Source organism: Dermacentor silvarum, chromosome 6 (assembly GCF_013339745.2).
Source record: "Dermacentor silvarum isolate Dsil-2018 chromosome 6, BIME_Dsil_1.4, whole genome shotgun sequence".
Classification (NCBI taxonomy): Eukaryota; Metazoa; Arthropoda; class Arachnida; order Ixodida; family Ixodidae; genus Dermacentor; species Dermacentor silvarum.
Window position 1 is genome coordinate 23,709,192 of NC_051159.1, and position 19,711 is coordinate 23,728,902.

At 46.7% G+C, this 19,711-nt stretch overlaps 2 protein-coding genes and 1 long non-coding RNA gene across 3 annotated transcripts in view; 1 reads left to right on the forward strand and 2 right to left on the reverse strand.

The window, feature by feature from the left end:
- The window catches only part of LOC119455332 (39S ribosomal protein L32, mitochondrial), a 77,821-nt gene extending 76,734 nt beyond the window's left edge, over positions 1-1,087 (reverse strand). The window contains exon 1 of the mRNA XM_037716723.2: positions 885-1,087. The gene's annotated coding sequence lies outside the window, so the exon portion shown is untranslated. The remainder of the gene's footprint in view (positions 1-884) is intronic.
- A 1,694-nt stretch (positions 1,088-2,781) lies between these two features.
- On the forward strand, positions 2,782-3,334 carry LOC125946109 (uncharacterized). The gene is made up of 2 exons (XM_049668599.1): positions 2,782-3,096; positions 3,156-3,334. The coding sequence occupies exons 1-2, from the start codon at positions 2,849-2,851 to the stop codon at positions 3,274-3,276; spliced, it is 369 nt and encodes a 122-aa protein (XP_049524556.1). The 5' UTR covers positions 2,782-2,848; the 3' UTR covers positions 3,277-3,334.
- Positions 3,335-3,758: 424 nt separating this feature from the next.
- On the reverse strand, positions 3,759-7,695 carry LOC125946110 (uncharacterized). Its single transcript, XR_007467409.1, has 3 exons — positions 6,937-7,695; positions 6,182-6,317; positions 3,759-4,248 (listed from the first exon to the last, which is right to left on the reverse strand). It is a non-coding gene; the product is annotated as an uncharacterized LOC125946110 (long non-coding RNA).
- Positions 7,696-19,711: the final 12,016 nt, after the last annotated feature.

The following is a 19,711-nucleotide window of genomic DNA, read 5'->3' on the forward strand; positions in this document are numbered from 1 at the left end:
CAGTTGCCGGGAAGCGGCATACGAAGAATGGAGACACTGCACTACATTTTCGTACGTAAAAGAACAACCCGCTCAGCAACTCATTTCATTTCTGTGCGATAGCGCTATGGAAATGCCACATATAGTTCGGCCTCCCGAATAGCAGCGTGAACACGATGAGCGCCGACGGGAACAGCAACGTCAATATGCACAACAGCGTCATGCTCAGGCTAGGCAGGACGCAGTGGTTCCTGCCCAAAGCAAGGCACGCACAGTTAGCACGCCTGAAAAGCAGCGCGAATACGATGAGCGACAAAAAGAACAGCAATGTCAATGTGCATAATGGCGTCATGCTCAGGCTCGGCAGGACCCAGTTCAGTTACAGCTTCGCTGGCCAACCACCTTCACAGCGTTCACGAAGCGTCAGGTAACTGAAATTATGGAGGCATCGCAATATGCGTGTGATCGCCCGGCTTGTCCCCGTGTTGTCACATTTCGTTGCTTCACTTCGGCACCACTACACATGGTTTCAGGGTTCTGTTTGAGGATCTGCAACTAGCAAGCAGACGCCGGCTGCAGCGGAGCACGCGCACGGTTCTCGAACCACTGGAAGCACCATTAAAGCCGTCCGGAGAACGTTGTGGCTACGAAACAACATCCACGGCCTTTGGATCCAGCGGCCGTGCAACAACCATGCCACCACACGTGCGAAAACGCGCCGATCGTCTTGCACTTTGCATTTGATTTTAGAAATAAACGTGCGGCACAAGCTAAACTATGCAGCAAGTGCAGCCAAATCTAATGCGCAACCAAGGTGGGCTAGCAAAGAAAGCCTCTGACCGGGGCGCTTCGCTGCCCGTGAACATCGCTTCTTAAGACACGTGCATGAAGTGCGTAACACTTACGGTGGGGTTGGCTCAAACGAACAAAGCGGGTGGCATTGTTGAGAAGGGTGTCAGACAACTTGAGAATTTTCTCTACCACAGAGAAAAATGCCATAGTGAAACCAGGTGAAACGCCGGTACACACAACACCCCAGTTGAAGTGTACCACAGAACACCCATACAAACTTTTTTAAGGGTAACTGTACCACAACTGTACTACCTTCGACAGTGCAACGAAAATAAGCGTAGCGGTGGCGCGGTGAACTAAATATATATGCGACCGAGAGATGACGCTGGCAAAATAAAAACTAATATCATCATCATTACGCAGTGAGCAATATGGCCGCTATCATAGAGTTTCACACATCCATAGTTTCACTAGCCACCGTAGTTTCACACAACGATTTTAGACACAACTAGGGCTCTATTCTGGACACGCATGGCTAGAGTCATGGAGGAAGGAAAAAAACTTATTTTTACCTCCATGGTTAGAGTGACCTAGAATTGGAGAGTGCCCGGAACGAGCATCCAAAAGTGAAGCCAAACGACCGTAACGCCGCTTGGGGCGCTGCGATCGGTAGCACACAGCCGGCCGTGGCTCAGAGGTAGAATGTCTGCTTTTCACGCAAAAAACCGGGGTTCGAATCTCGGCAGGAGACGATGTGTTTCCGTTTTTTTTTACTACTTCATGCGTTGATTTTTTTATTCTTTATACTGCTGCTTAACACTTGCTTCCGTTGCTATGCAATGCAACAAAAAGTTAAGCAGAAGCTGAAGGAATAATAACAAATAACAATGTTTTGCAGTGAATGATAATGTGTGCAGCGCCACCTCACGGTAATCAACAAACTATTCCAACCAAAGCATGGCCTCCGAGAACTGCACGCGTGCAAAACCCGCCGACGCCTGCTTGACAGGCTCCGCTGTGCGCTCAAGGCTCATTCACACTAGGCCGACACGGCACCGATTTTGTTCAGCCGACTGTTGGCGACAGCGGTCTACATGACGGAAAATGCTGTCGCCAACAGTCGGCTGAACAAAATCGGTGCCGTGTCGGCCTAGTGTGAATGAGCCTTGAGCGCACAGCGGAGCCTGTCAAGCAGGCGTCGGCGGGTTTTGCACGCGTGCAGTTCTCGGAGGCCATGCTTTGGTTGGAATAGTTTTGTTGATTACCGTGAGGTGGCGCTGCACACATTATCATTCACTGCAAAACATTGTTATTTTGTTATTATTCCTTCAGCTTCTGCTTAACTTTTTGTTGAATTGCATAGCAACGGAAGCAAGTGTTAAGCAGCAGTATAAAGAATAAAAAAATCAACGCATGAAGCAGTAAAAAAAAACGGAAACACATCGTCTCCTGCCGAGATTCGAACCCCAGTTTTTTGCGTCGGAAGCACACATTCTACCTCTGAGCCATGCCGGGCTGAGTGCTACCGATCGCAGCGCCCCAAGCGGCGTTACGGTCGTTTGGCTTCACTTTCAATGCATTGAAAATGCAGCCGTTCCGGGCACTCTCCATGTTCTAGTACACTCTATCCATGGTTCTTTACGTCACGAAATAGGCGGTCCGCCATGTTCGCGAGGACGAGAGGAAGCAAAGAGCCAATGAGCGAAGTGGACGCCTGCGTCACGCTTTTGACGTCTGCTTGGAGACCGTATAACACACTTAGAAGCGTTTCTAACATGTTGAGAAATATCTGAATATTATGAATGAGTAGCAAAATGTGTTGGTGTTGCTTTTCAAAGATTCAGTTTGGAATGCGGAACGAATTAAACAAATTATTGCGGTCAATGTCTTGAAATGGCGCTAGGTGATGTCGCAGTTTAGTGGTGGCGCTACCCACTACCCCATTTCAAGCAATGCTTGCATGCATGTCTCCACCACTATTGAAATTCAAACGGCGCGAGTTTTGAAGCGGTTGGTTCGGTCGAGCCGTTACGTGCGGAGAGCCATGTAGGAAAACGTGTCGGCTTCTGCACCCGTTATGGGACCGCGCGTTTCCGAGGGCCAGCGGGAGACGGTGCTCGCTTTTATGGAGCCGCATCTCCAGCTGGCTTTAAGATCCAGCGAGCTGGGGCCGGGCTTCAGCCTTGTCGACCGACGACGGCTGTGGCAGCAGCTGGCCGACGTGCTGAACGCGGAAGGGCCCTTTGTGAAAACGGTCGACCAGTGGAGGAAGCAGCAGGTCTACGAGGCCCGCCGCGATGCTACCGCTATAGCCCAAGAGCAAATGTGAGTGACCGTCGAATGGTCTGGGCGATTTGTCCTTCGACATTGGTGTGTATTTTTAGAAGCACTGGAGGGGGTCGCGCACCCGGCTTCCGGGGCCGAGTGCTCCAGCTGACGGGCGCGGTCCGCTTCCGTGGCGTCACCGACCTCCCCTACCAAGAGGTAAGCACACTGCCGGCGTAATATCATGCGTTCCTGAACGGTGCCGACTTAGAGTTTGCCATTATCTGTAAGTGGTACCTTTAGCAGAACACGACACTGTTGTGTTTGGTGAACAGGAAAATAGCGTAGGAAGCTTCAGGTTGGTAGATCCTTTGGTGTCATTTTACGTGAAGGACATAAATATTATTTATGCTCTGTTATCATAAGTGAATCATGAATCTGGAAAACAAACCAACTTTTGATGTAAATAAGAAATGGAAATAAGAAATAAAAAGGACTCTGTATCCTATCTTGCCAATGATCAACAGCCGGGCAAAAGGTTGGTTGGCCCTGAAAAGGGTTGTTTGGTGGTAAGAGATGCATTTGAGTAGATGACTGAAAAGTAGTTCCAACAGGTCCTTGTCTTCCCAAACGAAGAGGGCATAGCTTGTACATGACGCGTGACACTGCCAAAGGATGCCATCAGGCCAGTGGCTCTTCAACAGAGAGAGAAAGAGAAATCACTTTTTTTTTTATTCTGCGATAAAAAATGCATCAGTGCCCTGAGTCCTGGGCGTCGCTTGCGGCGTGCTTCAGCGCTAGGCCGATGAAGTCCCCAAGGAATCGTTGGTCGTGAAGGGTGGTTGCGGCGGTCAGCCACTCGGACGAAGGGGTAGATGGGAGGGATGAAGGTTTGGGTAAGGGGGGTAGTTTTGGATGGCATTGCCATAGGATATGTGATGTGTTGGGAGGATAGACACTACAGTGGCTACAGCGAGGGAGGTGGGCAATTGTTGTGCACGTTGCAATTCTTGACAACAGCTTCCAGCGATGAGCTGGTTGCGAGTAATCAGCAACTCATGTGAACAATTCCACCACAATTATTCATTTCAGGTGCTGCGAAGGATCGAACAATCCACCACCCGGCTCGCCATCGCGGCAGAGAGGACGGCAGCCGCTCAGGAGGGCATACTGGAGAAGGTGCGCTCCCTGGCGCTAGTCGTAGCTGGCCACCTGCAACAAGAAAGGAGGAATTAATTTATTGTTTATTTTCACCCTTTCAATTTCATTTTAGTCATTTATTGTTTTATGAGTTCAATTTATCTTGTTTATTTATTGTTCTTTGAGTTTTATATCTTCACTTTCATTTTAAGCACTTATTGTTGCTTCATTTTGAGTTTTAGTGTTTAAGTTTCATTGTTGCCTTGTATGAGTAATGCAGGAGGATTTTTTGGACGAAAGGTGTAATGCGTGCACACATTTTTGTATCGTAGTATTTTCCTCTTTCTATTTATACTAATCCAGCTGCAACGCCAGCGTGCTTTCTTTTATTTACACATTTCGAAGAGACTGGAATCATTACAAGTAGTTGTCGATTTCTGTGTATGGGTTTTGTACTGTGATATTTATATTGCTTCACTATGTTTTGTAGCTTACTGCACTCATTATGAAGCGTTACCGCATAGTGTTTGCACTGTGATATTTTCATTTCGGCACAGTGATGCTAAGGTACAACTACAATGTGGTCTTCTTTCAGAGCACCAAACTAGTCACTCTTCAAGTTGCATAGTTTCACAAATGAAAATGGCCATCATCATTGCACCACACCGGTGATTGGTTTCCTCTAGTTTTCGTTCCAAGTGAGCAAGAATAAGTTTTAAGTGTGACATGTTCTGGGTGCTGCGAGATTGCAGAGCTAATTATTCATGTTGTATGTAATTTATGTTTCATCACAGCTGGCAAGTGCACTCACCTTTCTACAATTATGATTCACCTGTTTTTTAGCATCACACTGCAATTGCTGTCGAAAAATGAATGCTTCTGGTGAGTGACTCATAACACTGAGAAGGGAATGGACATACCTGTCAAAGTCATACTTTCTTGCAAGGTCACTTAAATGTAACTGCAAGTTTTATGTGCCGTGATGAAAACGAATTGTGTGATGCTCATGTTGCAATGTTCTCACATGCTTTGCTACGTGTAGCGTGCTGTATGTACAAGGTTCATGATGTACAGAGGTCAACACTGATGTCTAGAACACACTTGTGAGGGCCAAAGCAGCCACGAAAGCTTAAGCCGACCACCAGGTCGATAAAAAGCAATGGGAACTGTACATTTAGTCACGCAAGCTCACATACAGCAAATTTTGTGCCACATGTCGTCATCAGATTCACCAGCGCAGTAGAGATGTGTGTTGACCTCTGTACTTGTCATCATAGCATGTAATAAAGTTGACCTTTGTATTTTTTGTGCTTTCACGTTAATTTACGTCTACCCATTTAGACATGACGTGACGAGTGTAATGTCACAACACTCAGTGCTAGATTTTTTCTTTTGTGGTTGAATCCGCATTCATTACGCTTTACTTGCTTGCCTCGTCTGCGTATTCATGCTTGCATGGAAGTTTTCATACACCTAGCACAAGAGGTGGCTAGCAAGCATATTGCATCGTTCCTACTAATGTACACCGAGCGCCCGAATGCACAGGATGTGGCGGTTGCGATTCTGGTGTGTTTTATGAAAATTATGCAAACCTGTGCAAGAGTGTCCGAGGTTTATGCAAACCTTGGAGCCTCTTGCACAGTGAAGAGGGTACAATTGTTTCCGAGTCCACGACTGTGGCATTCTTTTTGAAGGATTCTTTGTATAACTTTACTTCGTTTGTGTTTAAATTATCATAATCTGTCGGATGTTTTGATTTGGAAACATTGACCATCCGTATGGAGCGGTACTTGATGTGTATACAAGTTCTTTCATGTATTTTCCACTGTACAAACACAGCCCTGTGATAGCCTAGAGGCATTGCAATTTGTATAAATAAATTATGTATGTGTTATGAAAGCTCACCCTTCCTGTGACATCAATATTCCCCCCTGTGACTATCAATAAAGTTGTTACCAACCAAAGTGCTCTGCCCTAGTTAGGGGTACACATTACGAATACTTACCAAACAGAGACTCGCCAGGCTGCAGTTGTGCGGCGAGGCGCGCACACAGTGGATTATGCTGCCACATCTAAGAGTCGTGGCCCGAATGAGGGAGCCGGAGGTCCACAACAAGGATGCAAAGTTCCGAGTTTCACACCTGCAATGAGGAGCAATACAAAATAACGCTGCAGATATGCTCAAAATCCCTTTTTGCCATTCATATGCAGAAAACAATACATACATTTACGCTGGTATAAGCAGCTACACTGTTTCAGTCATAGGCGTGCACAGGGTTTCGCATTTGGGGCCCTTTGTGCGCACGCCTATGGTTTGCACTAAGTGATCGCTAAATGAAAACTTGGGGCACGAAATTGAGAAAGAACACCCATACACGCCAAATCCAGCCCATGCAATGGTTGTAAGTACTTCCCCGTTCAAAATGCTTCCATCGTATCTTCCCTATAGTATATCAATTTTTGCTACGACTGCTGCCCATGTTCCTAAATACCTCCAAAATGCACAACTCCATTGTGTATGCACGCCAGAACGAAAACACAATTTTGGTACGGCAAACGGCTCATGCACAGAAACACATGGCACTCATCATTACCGCTGACATGTCAGACTTCAACGAGCTCGTACACAGTTCCCCGCATGTCCTCTTTTAATCGTTACATTACTAGTTATGCCAGCTTGGGCATTAAACAACAATTGCTACTATGGGCGAGTAAAAATGGCGACTACAGTTTGAAGTAAAACATTCCAACGGTACTTACGACTATGACGTTGAGGGCGTAATAACCCTTCCTCGACATGAAGCTCGCCGTGTCGGCCGGGCTGAGTCCCTCTGGCTTCATAACGGCGATCAACGTGCCGTCGACGCACGCTAGCACGCCTGGGGCCGTATTTTGAAACGTTCGCCTAGGCGAAATTTCGCCTAGGCGAAATCAGCGTGCGCGCTGATTGGCTGGTTGAGCAAAATTGAATGACGTCGGGCTCAACCACCCAATCAGCTCATCCAATTTTGCTGATACAGCCAATCGGCGCACGCCTGAAAGCGAAAAAAGAAATTTCGCCTAGGCGAACGTTTCAGAATACGGCCCCTGGAATGGCACCGCGTCGCGCAAACGCCGCCTTTGCCTCATCCTTGGCAGCCGATGTCAATGAAAAGTCCACCAACTTTCTCCGGGCAGACACGGAAATGATGGCCTCCGTCACCTCCTGGATGGTGTTGCTCGCGGCCGGCTGCGCCATGCCTACTTGCTCCTCGCGACCAACGCTCCTCCGGAAGCTTCCAGTGCCGAAAAATCGCAGCGCGCACAACACCTTCCTTTCTGTGGAAAGGCCACTGGCTCGATGGCATCCACTGATGGAGTCAAGCTCGTCGCACAAGCTACGCACTGTTCGTTTGGACAGACGAAAATACTGCCGGAACCCTTCCTCCGTCAACTCTTTAAATGCATCATCTGCCTCGGGTCATCGTCTCTGCGCGACTGCAGCAGCCGCACATGCGACACGAAAAGACACGGCAGAGAAAGAAAACGCCATTTTCTCCAACTGTTGGGATTCCCGATTTGGATAGAACCGGATACAAAAGAGGCTAACTGTCCCAAGCGCTTACGTTTTAATTCAATCCAAGTCGTCTGGTAGCCGTTCTAATCCGTTCTATCTAAACGGTAAACGGACGGACTCGGCAACGCGCGAGACTAAATACCGACCGCAACATCGCCCAAGGTTAGCGGTATATAAAACATCATGCTGGCAACGCTGGGCCGCTCCCTAAAACTAGCTCTAGAGTGTACTAGATTGTGTTTGCACACTCTACTAGCTCTTTCATGTACCCAGAATGGAGGCCGAAATTCCCTAGTCAAGTCGACCACTTGAACAGGCGTAGTGAAACTCGCTGTGCATATTTTTTCGCTGCTGCCCATAATGATTAATGATGGACCCGCCTATGCGTATTGTTCTTGTTCTGTTTATAATAATTTCTGTGTTTGTTTGTTTGTTTTAGCCAGGATTGCGTTATCTCGCGAGCGCTCACATGAATTCACGGGGAAATTGTTAGGACTGTCAACAACTTCATCTTGTTGTTGGGCGGGGGGCGGACCGCATAAAAGGCGTTAAGAACGAGTCGAGAGAGCGTCTCGCCACGGCCCGATCGCTCAACACCAGACGGCCATGACCAGTCGCATAGGCGACTGGTCATGGCCGTCGTAACACGTGCTACCCCGTCGTAACACGTGCTAACACTTACCTTACCGTAACACTTACCCCGTCGTAACACGTGCTAACTTAGATTTCTCATGAATAAATGAAACATAGTTTCATTTCTCCTCAGAATAAGCTGCAAGTGTAAACCTTGCGCCCACGTTCATCTCCTGCGTGCACACACGTTGAAATCTGGCGCACGCACGTACGAGGAGGGGGAGGCGACAAGAAGGCGAGCGCAGCACGCAGTCGCGTGACTTCACTAGGGACATCTCCGCCTCGCAAATCTAGGGAACCGCACAAGACGAGATCTGGCAACACTGGTGTGTTCTGGTGGGGATTTAGTCGCTCCCAGCATGCGCCGCCCCACCCGCTCGTCCCACTCGACCATATTCTATAGTACACTCTAGTTCCATTTTGGAACGCTTACAAGATCGCGCCCCTGGTCTCCACGGCCGCCGGTCGCGCCACTCAATATATTCACCCGTTAGGTTAAGGAAACACCCTTAACCCGAAAAGGTTAAGGAAACAGAGAGGGGTCTGTGGAAAACAGGGATGCAGACGAAATCAGCACTGGGAACATGCCGAACTTTCAAGCAAGAAATTGCCAAAGAAAATATCTACGATAATTCTAGGGGAAGCTCTTTGTTTTTTGAAGCCAGGACGGGAGTATTGCGGACTAAGATGTACCGAGTCAAGTACCAAGGTATAGACACGTTGTGCTGTGCGTGTGGAGAAGAAGAGGAAACGGCTGAACACCTCATACTTTTCTGTAAAGGGCTTAACCCTACAGTGCAAAGCAATGGGGCTGATTTTTTCAAAGCATTGGGGTTTAGGGACAGTGAAGGCAAAATAGACTTTAAGCGGGTAGAAATAACCAAACAGAGGTTATCTGATTGGTGGATAAAATCAAGGCAGGGGTGAAATTTCACCCACCACAAAGTACAAAATATGCTAATAGTCATGGCAAGGTGGCGTATGCCACCTCCCGGTTTAAAGGGTTTAGCCTCATCCATCCATCCATCCATCCATTCAACCCTAGGTCATAGAGAAAGGAATTCAACTTCTTTCTCTATGCCTAGGTGCTCTGTGGCATTAGAGCATTAGATAATGGTCGAGTGGGCCGAACGGCGCTCTCCCGCTGAGGCGCCGCGTGTGGAAAAATTATGCGAGGGCGCTGCGAGCGAACTGGATTGGGGCGGAGACGCGCTCCGCGGCATATTCAACGTACTTTCGCTGCGGGCGCCGAGGCCGATTGCGCATAGTACGCTCTTAAAATAGTGCTTTATTTCAACTGCAAATTTATGTTTACACCATCTTGCTAAACATATATATTTGAGGCATGGATTACACAACGCGTCGTCTTCAGTTTTGCTGTCGTTGTCAAGCGCGTCGTCTGCTAGCCAGCGCGCGTTCGCTACGCGGATGCTGGCGGCGCCCAGTTTTTCTCGCAGAACGTCTGCGTAGTGCATTTTTTTTTGTTGTTGTTGTTTTAGTTACTTTGGTGCGCCCATGACTCTTGACGGCGGGTACCAAAGGTAGTTTTAGCCAAGTGAACCATTGTTTTTAACACTGTCTTCTAAAAGCAACTGGCATCTCTGCAACATGAAGCTACGTAGGAAAATTTTATTACTGATAGCGTGCCATTTTACGCGCGCTTCTTGTCAGTGGATATTGATCAGGAACAATGATCGAAGAAAACAATATTAAAGTGAAATAGACCAGGTTTATTAGCTGCGTGGCGCGAAGAATGACCGATGTATTTCTACGTAATTAAATCAAAGGGTACATTGAGAATGGTACAAATGGTATAGTGAGAACTCCCGACCGTGCACGTTTGCATACGAAACACACGTATTAGTGAATACTGCACATAAAACTCTCATTCGCAGAAACTAATATTTATAGCAGGCAATTAAAACTATATATATATGCAAGTACGACGCCGAACAGTCGTTTCCGTACGATTGTAACGCATAACAGCACTATTGCAGTCTCAAAGGTGAGTTACCGATGCAAGTGCGGACTGTTATTCCGAATGATTGTGCTGCCGGAGAGTTGTGGCTGTTGCGCAGAGGCGCAGTTCCTGAGAGAATTAACGCAGGGGTGTTAATAAGTCCGGCTAATAAGCTGCTAATAAGCCCTGCTAATAAGTGTAATAAGCTGTCATTCAATATAAATGCCCCGTTTTGTGGCAGCCTATAAATCTGCTAACTTGATTCAGGCAAGGAAAACTTTTTTTTTTGACAGTCTCACCATCTTTGCAACCCATTAAAACTGGGTGCCCCATGTGGTACCACACTTATCTTCTTGAACGAACGCAGCAGATCTACACATATCTGTACGTGTATGTGAGGTATGCCGTTTCTCTAATTGCTTCCTTATTGTCGTTATGATAGTGCGTTGAATAACTGAAAGCAGCCGTTTATAATATACAACCTGCTTAGTTGAGCAGACAGACATTTGGGAATGGCATTACATTTATGTATGAAATATAGGATAAGCGTAACATGTTTTTCTCGGAAATCAGACTCGAGAATAATTTATTTTGTTTACACTCCTAGAAAAAAGACGAAGAACGCAGCCACCTGTCTTTTTATTTTTTAGTTCAAACAAATTTGTGGGTTTTATGTGGCAAAACCACGATATGAGTATGAGGCACCCGGTTTAGATTTCCCCATCTGGGGCTTTTTAACGTGCACCTAAATAGAAGTACACGAGTGTTTTCCATTTGTTCCCATCGAATTCCGCGACGGATTGAACCCGCGAGCTCCAGTTTAGCAGCGCAACGCCGTGTCCACTATACCGGGTGTTCGAAATTAAGGTTTAGGGAATTTTTTAAAATCTCCTGTGGCAGTTAGCACAATTCTCATTGATGAGCTGGGTTATTCGAAGAGGCGGACATTAGTTGCACGAGAAATCGAAACACCTATTCAACTTATTAACAAAATTGATTAATGAGCTTCTTAGTTAATTACTTTACAACACATATTGCAATTTACGAATTGTAGCCGGTGAGGTTGCAAAACGCATCCACTTGAAATGAATTTCCAGAATGACACCGACCGCGATAAAGGACCCCGTACCAATTACTCCGCATTCTGTTACGCGAGTAAGGCGGAAACTTGAATAGAATGTTGCGCTGCAGTTTTTTTTTTTTTTTCAATAACAATGCTTCCCGTAAATCTGAGTACCAGCCGCGGGGGCTCAGTTAGCTAAGGCGTTGCGCTGCAGAGGACGAGGTCGCAGAATCGAATCCCGGCCGCGGCGGCCGCATTTCGGTGGAGGCGAAATGCAAGAAGCCCGTGTGCTTGCGTTGTAGTGGACGTTAATGAACCCCAGGTGGTCAAAATTAATCCGGAGCCCTCCACTACGGCGTACCTTATAATCAGAACTGGTTTTGGCACGTAAAAAAAACCCAAAAGAAGAAAGAAATCTGAGTACAAGGTACCGGATGGGGCAGATATGCTTTACTTGTTTGAAGCGGCAAGCAGGAAGGTTACATATGTTTCTCCGTTTGCGTTTCGCAAGACCTACTGATGGAAAACTATATGCGGAACAATACACACGAGAGATACATGCTGCTTGAAGAACGAGAAAAATATTTGTTCTCCAAAGGGAACCGTACAATAACATAGCAGAATGAAAGCCGACACTGCGGCCGCAATGCACGCGCATCACCGAGCGGCATTAAAAAATAAAATGAAGAGAAAGAAAGGAATTTATTCTTAAGACATATATACATGTCATATTAGATTATGAACATCATTTGAGAGGTCTTAACGCAAATACCAGCGCGCGAAGTAGTGCGAATGACCCTGCCGAGCAGTATCGCCAGCAGTTTCCAACGGCGCGACCTTCATGTGGCCCAATCCAGTTCGATCGCAGCGCCGCCACAGTATTTTTCCACGTCGGGCGCCTCACTGCAAAGCATGCGCCGCCCCAGCCGCTCGTCCCACTCGACCATATTCTAGTACACTCTAGTGGCATGGGCTCTCACACTCTCAAGTTCAACAAATGGCCACAGAGGGCGAAAAAATCGACCGCGCGGGCGCGGCTAATAAGCCAAGCCTAGTGCGTTTTCAAAAAAATTGCCCCGGTGAGTTGCCCCCAAAAAATTGCCCCACCCATCGTCTCCCGCTAGAGGCGCCGTAGTAAGCGCAATTTCAACCTACAAACTTTCTCCCACGCTTATCGAAGTGTTATTTTATGACAAAGAGTACATATTTATTATTGCTAATTATACATCCTACTTTTGAGTAGTAACACTATTGTTTTTTTGTCATTATAGAGGCAAAATAAAGTTCATCATCATCGACCTCCCACGTGACCTCTCGCCTGGATTTAAAATTTTTACCGGTATTTTCGGGGACACGGCAAGCACGGATTCATTGGTCGGTGCACTTATGCTGGTTGCTTATTTATGCTAAAACCACTTTATTACGCTTCGACACCTCGCGTTGTTTAACTTCGGGTGAAGTGACGTGTTTGCGAGCTGAGATGTAAGCCCGAAAGCTAGGTTTTGATCGTGAACCATGCGGAACAAGTATGCATCGAAACGGGAGCCGGATTCTGCTGCGACTGAGGATGGCAATACCGGTGAGTCGTTTAACATTGCTGCTTGAATCGTTATTTAGTACTCGTCTCGTTAATTCACAGGCGGAGACAAGTTGACGAACTAAATCCTGCATTACATATGGGTAGTCGGGACCCTACGTTGCCGTTTCTGAAATAAACCTGTAGTTGCGAGAGCGTCGTCATACACACAATCACGAAAGAAAGAGAGCGATATCGGAACGCGCAGCACGTTTCTCATCTCGTTGTAGCCGTGGCCTTGGGCGACCGAGTAGCCTTATCAATTGTTTTTTTTTTTTTTCTTCGAGTCCGCCGGCAACTTCTTTCGTCCACAAAACCGATTAACCCTTTGGTAAACTAAAGTCAAAGTACTGAATTTGATGTATTAAACAATTGCACGCATAATAATTAACCCATATTTCGTACTTGTTGGTTCCAAGTGTTCTTGCTGTTAAGTTTGGTTTACCTTAGGGCATTTATTTTTGCAGTAGTGGAGCGGTGCATCGCGGTCATGTAGAAAAAGAATGCATCAGTTTTAATACATGAAATTCATGTCTTTCATGCGTTTGCTTGTGGAACCAGCAGTGTGAGCTCTTCTAGTGTATAAATGAGCGCAAAAATGTTCTCGTTTGTGATCCTAATAATACTTCAGGTGTTCAAACGCATTGTAGTTAGGCAGACATCAATTTTATGGACAGTATCGAATCCCGGCCACGGCGGCCGAATTTCGATGGGGGCGAAATGCGAAAACACCCGTGTACTTAGAGGTGCACGTTAAAGAACCCCAGGTGGTCCAAATTTCCGGAGTCCCCCACTACGGCGTGCCTCATAATCAGAACTGGTTTTGGCACGTAAAACCCCATAATTTAATTAATTGATTTAATTAATTAGTACTAAAATTTGGTTATTTAACATGCTGCTTAAGCTCCCTAGAACAAACAGTGTACATGTACATGTGTTGTGCGGTCAGAAACCATTAGAATATATATATATATATATATATATATATATCACAGCTTTCTGCATTTCATATTGTGAAATTGTGTTTTTTCAATTTTCGATGCATTCAAAATTTCTCTTCCAGACATGAAGTAAAGAGGACGGCACAGTGTAAAGCAACACACTACACACACTAAAGAGAAGCTACTGCCTGCTACAACCAGGTCATCGTGTGGACTTTTGCTGCTACTACAAGGTAAACAACACCGGGTTCAGAAATAAATATGCTTGATATACGCTGCATTGGCTTGCTAGTCTTGAGATACATTGTCATTTGTTTGTAGCAGATGATATGAATGTTTCTTCATATTTACGGTGCAGCATAATGGATTCAAACATAGAAAGCACTACACGAGTTTGGCTAACCTCTGCTGTATCTCATGTGTTACTGTCCTGCCCCAACAGAGTCTGCACCAAGCACATCTTGGCACTCGTCACAGGAGCCCTCATATATCTACACCAACAGGAAGGGGCTGGAGCCGAACTCACAAGGCTCTTTTACACCACGAACAAAAAAGCGGATCCAGAAGTATTTGGATGAGATACCAATTCTACGTAGGTGCAGATGCCTGCGTGAGCCGAATGCTTCGCAATGCAAGTTGCTTATCTTCAACGATGACTGTCGGTGTAAACAGGTGGGACATGCTGCCTAATCGGTTTGCGTTTCTTGTTGTCGCTTGTTACCACACCACCATGTGCAACGAAGGCAAGCACAAGCACTGTGCCTGTAGTTGGACTGCTGAATGCGCCTAAGTGACCCGTGCACGTCATTCCTCACTGTTACCACGTGGATCTTAGCCAATGTCTAGTGTATTGTCTGACCCTTATGCGGAATCTCATTTTGCTGTTATCTCACTAGTTTATGGTCGCGGTATTACGTTTCTTGGATGTGACGGCCTGGTCATTTGCATTGGGAAGCAGTCTCTCGAGGTAAGCACCTGCTCCTGCAGTCTGCGCAGCGACATAGACTCCCAATTTATACGCACCGTGCCGTGATTGGTGCTCCCCGTTCCGTCCTTTCCTGCTGCAGCCGTGGGCAAATTGTGCTTGTGGGCTTCCTGAGCCGCAATTTGGCATACGTGCTTACATGATCGGAAGCGTATGAAGTTGATAGCCACCTGGGTGGAAAGGCCCGCAAAAGTGGCTGCCGAAGGTGATGCCCACGAAAACGACTTGTGCATATTGAGAGAAAAGGGGGCACCGGAGTGTCAGTGACATATTAGCCGCCCCGATAGACAAACATAAACGTGCAGCTTGGAAAGGAGGTAATGCTAAAACGCACGGTAGTCCATGTTGCTGTGATGGGTGCGGCAGCAGATCTGCGTGACCCGATAGCTTCGGTATGCAAGTTGCTAATCTTCAACGGTGACTGTCGGTGCAAACATCTGCTTGCGCTGCTGGTTGTCGCACGTTACCGGACCGCCATGTGCGATGACGAAAGTGAGCAGTTTACGAGCTCGCATTTATTGTTTCAGCGTATCTCAACATGCAAGTTTTATTGCTGCTCTTGTACGAGAAGGTGCACTGCTTGTCTTCGACCAATAAAGTCGTACGTCCTGTTCACTCACTTGTGGCTTGTTTGTATGGGCGTCAGTAGAGGCTCTTTGGTCTCCTGGCAATTAGAACGCACAAGCTAAGCGGCAAGGCACGCCGCAACGCCAGCCGGGCGAGCGCGGCGCGTGCTAGCGTGCGCGACCGGTAGAAAACGGCCATATTGGATTTTGCACAAAAAAAAAAAAAAATACAATTTCCGCTTCCTGTTTAAGCAGCGTCATCTGTCGGGTACCCCAGTGAGTTCCATGCGCAGCTACAGTTTCCCTTCTCTAAAGTGGTGGCATGCTCTGTGGTCCGTGAAACAGCGCCGCGCTGCCGATATGAACGCCGTGCAAAAAGCAAAACGTCGGTTGAGTTCCTATCCAGATGCATTCCTAAGCTGCTCCAAGCAGGTAATAACAGTACGTGTGTGAAGTTGATCTGTTGCTCTGTGCTAAATAGGTAATAGAATCGCAAGGATGTGCTTGCTTCGGGGCAGTTTTGTAAACGCCACCCTGACGCTGCTGCGACTGTTACAACTGGTTAGACAGGCACGTTTTCTTGTGCTCGTCTGTCTGGCGGTAAATTCGTCTCAACTAGTCCGCTGAGTGCCAAGCCGGCTTTTTAACTCGTGTTTAACTTCTCTTGGGTCCATGCGCGGGCAGAGGTGGTGTTAGCGTCCTTTAATTGATTGGGGAGCGACTGGTGGCATGTGAGAATTTGCATGTGCCTGTGTGTGACTAGTGTAAGATCATGGTTGAGAACTCTTGACGATCGTTTGTTTGTTGTTGTGACACAAGAATTTGTAAGTGCACGAAGCATGAAAAGCATGAAGCAAGTTTTCAAAAAGCGGGCGGCGAGAAGGGCAATATGTATGCTAGCCAAGCAAAAAATGATGAAATGGTTCATTGCAGTTTGAACAATTCGTTGAAGCAATTTGGAGCTTGCGCGTGGCACTGTGCGAATATATTCAGACAACATTTTCAGAATAATGTACCTATTCATCGGGCGAGGAGAGAAGGCTATCCGCGCGCCCTTGAAAGCGTCGCGTGCTGCGGAACGATTTGGATGATGTCATTTCGTACGAGGTCGTCGAAGAATCACTGTAGGTGCAGCGGAAATTACAGTGTGCGGACATTGGCTGTGCAAACCTGTGACACGCTTCATCGGCCGCGGTGCGTGTCTTGGCCATCGGTTTTCACTCGGTGAAAAGAACCGGCGTCAGTGAATTTTTCAGTGTGAATTGCAAGATCTTCCCATTATGTGATCGCTTGGCGTGGGAACTAAAACATAAACAAGTTCTCGTCTATGCAACCCCAAAACATTTACGTGCCAATCGTTATGAAATGTTTGTCACCCACTGGGCATCGTTTTCACCCATTTCAAGTCTAGTAGACCTGAAATCACTATACTATGTCCACATTAGACTCCTGTGTGACGCGATGGCAATTCTCCACACAGCAACCACTGCAGTTAGTAAACCAGCAAGATGCATATAAGTTTTGTGCCTTGGCATTGCCTTTTGGGCCTGTAAAGCAGTAATATCCAAATGGGACTGCGTAAAAAGAATCCAACGGCTATTTGTGTTGACGCAATTTTAATAAAACGGGTGAGTGGGTTGTAGATGACAGGACGAGCAAGACTCACAAAAAAAGGGGGGGGGGGGTTCTCATTCTCTTCTTTCGAAAACAAAACCACACTTGCTAACGCCACAATAAGACCTTGCATAGTCATGCTGCATGTTTGAACCATGTGCTATAGTTTTAAAGCACAGACAGATATATGACCCAGCATCTACCACTGCTTCGGACTCCCGTGCAGTACACAGCCAGACACTCGACAAATAATTCACACGGTACGTTATGCTGTTATTAATAGCCAAACTATATTATTCGTAGGCGGAAACCTCGTCCAACAAACGAGGTAGTTGCACAGTGTATCTACAGATAATTTAAACTCTTGTCAAAGTAAACAGCATAACTTATTCTGCAGTGGAATGGTACCCACGCTGTTAGGATCGGTTTATGTTTTGTAGCTACTCATCACAGCTAAACCACAGGTTAGAATTGGAAAGCTGCAGTAAGGTCGCATTCATGAAACGAATTTTCAAAAATACATAACTGATCTCCAAGCCTGATTGTAAGCTCAGACATGTGTGCACACGTTGCACCAGTGGCTCCATCCACCTTAATGCGAGCCCAAACTCCGGCCATGCAGACTTAAAATCACTTCAGTACGTCTTACAGAACCATTTCCCACTTAGAAGACACCAGGTCATATTAAAGAGCTTAGACATCATAACAAGTGCTAAGGAATGCAAACACAATGACATATAGACGGGACAGGTGCTAGTTTAACGTAAAAACAGCAACATGCATACTTGCACAGAAACCTACAAAAAGAAGCACAAGGCGTAGTTGTCACTCAAAAGAATTCCTGTGCCGCTTGAGATACGCTTTTTTCTTTGCATGCACCTCATCCCCGCCTTCATACCATGCACGCGTGAGATCAAGCCACCACCCTTCTCAGTACACCTTATGCTGCGCCCCTTATGCTGTGGGTGTGAAAGTGTGCAAAGGTGTACTGAGAAGGGTGGTGGCTTGATCTCGCGCGTGCATGGTATGAAGGCGGGGATGAGGTGCATTGGTAATGCACAAGGCCTCGAAGATTTCTCTAGCTTGCTGCGCAGGACACGGGTGGCCTGAAAGTCGCGCATGTACGAGTACCGCCGTTGAATCTACATGTCTCTTCTTTGCGTTGGCATTCCTTTAGGGGAGAGGCAGGTCAAAAAACGGCGATTTTCATTAAAGAAATAGGTTTTGTGTTTTTGGTTGTTTCAGCAACATTGATCTCTCCTATTTCACATATGAAGAAATCAGAGCCAGGAATGATCGGGAAAAGTATAATAAACTCAGGTAAAGCACTCGAGGTGGCAAGAAAAGGCACACATATGACACATTTTCAAGTGCGCGATACGTCGAACCACGGTGTCGCACGCCATTGGGCTCGTGCAAGATGGTAGGCCTAAGCTTTTTCTCTTCAAGGTTAGCTTTGCCGCATCACACAAAACCCTGGGAAGTAATAATAATTAACAGAAGTAAACAACTTTTATAACTCAATCGCATTTTTCTCAACTTCATATTTTGAGCAAAACAAGGCGTTTGTGTACAACATTTTATCTACTTATTGTGGTCCAATCAAGACCATATTTGATGGGCGTAGTAGAATGCACTTATCTAGGATTTAATGCAATCTCTTAATGTTTTTAAGGATGAAAATTTTTAATGTACTCGGGCACCAGCCACTGAATATGAAGCACCAGATACGAAATTCTCTTAAAATGTTGCCTGTAAAGGGAATCGCATTATCTTGCTTATTAGCACTCAGTGGAGTGCTAGGGATAAGAAAAATAATTTGCACTGCTCTATCATGCTAACTGCTAAGTCCAGCAGCCGCACAAACATGCACTGCTTCTCATTTATGCATGGCACTTAGGACATAAAAGCATTGATATCTTAAAACTAAAAGTAGATTTCGAATGAAGAGCATCTGCTGCATCCGCCGTTGGAAGCAGCAGATGCAGGTTGATGTGGTCGTTGTCGGTAGGCAGCCAAGCGTTTTCGTTGTCGCCGCGAGTCTTGAAAAAGCTAGAGCTTTCAGCGTTGAACATGAGGTAGCGGGACCCCATAACAGGATAGCCTGCAGGAAATGAAGAAAGGGGGTCTGCATGATGAGTTTCGGTGTGGTGGCGTGCCCCAAATGGCTCCAGTGGGACAGCGGCTTATGTAGGTGTTGGATTACCATGCTGGTTCCTGGTTGCCAGATGACGGGCTGGTCCGCCGCTGGAAGCAGCAGGTGCAGGTCGATGTGGTTGTCGGTAGGCAGCCAAGTGTTTTCGTTGTTGCCGTGAGTCTTGAAAAAGCCTAAGCTTTCAGCGTTGAACATGAGGTAGCGGGACCCCATAACAGGATAGCCTGCAGCAAATGAAGAAAGGGAGTCTGCATGACGAGTTTCGGTGTGGTGGCGTGCCCCAAATGGCTCCAGCTCCCGGGACAGCGGCTTATGTAGGGGTTGGATTACCACGCTGGTTCCTGGTTGCCAGATGACGGGCTGGTCCGCCGCTGGAAGCAGCAGATGCAAGTCGATGTGGTCGTTGTCGGTAGGCAGCCAAACGTTTTCGTTGTCGCCGTGAGTCTTGAAAAAGCCTGAGCTTTCAGCGTTGAACATGAGGTAGCA

Coding starts and splice junctions, on each gene's coding strand:
- LOC125946109 (XM_049668599.1), top strand. CDS start 2,849: ATGGGACCGCGCGTTTCCGAGGGCCAGCGGGAGACGGTGCTCGCTTTT. Junction 3,097..3,155: donor GCTATAGCCCAAGAGCAAAT/GTGAGTGACCGT, acceptor GTGTATTTTTAG/AAGCACTGGAGGGGGTCGCG.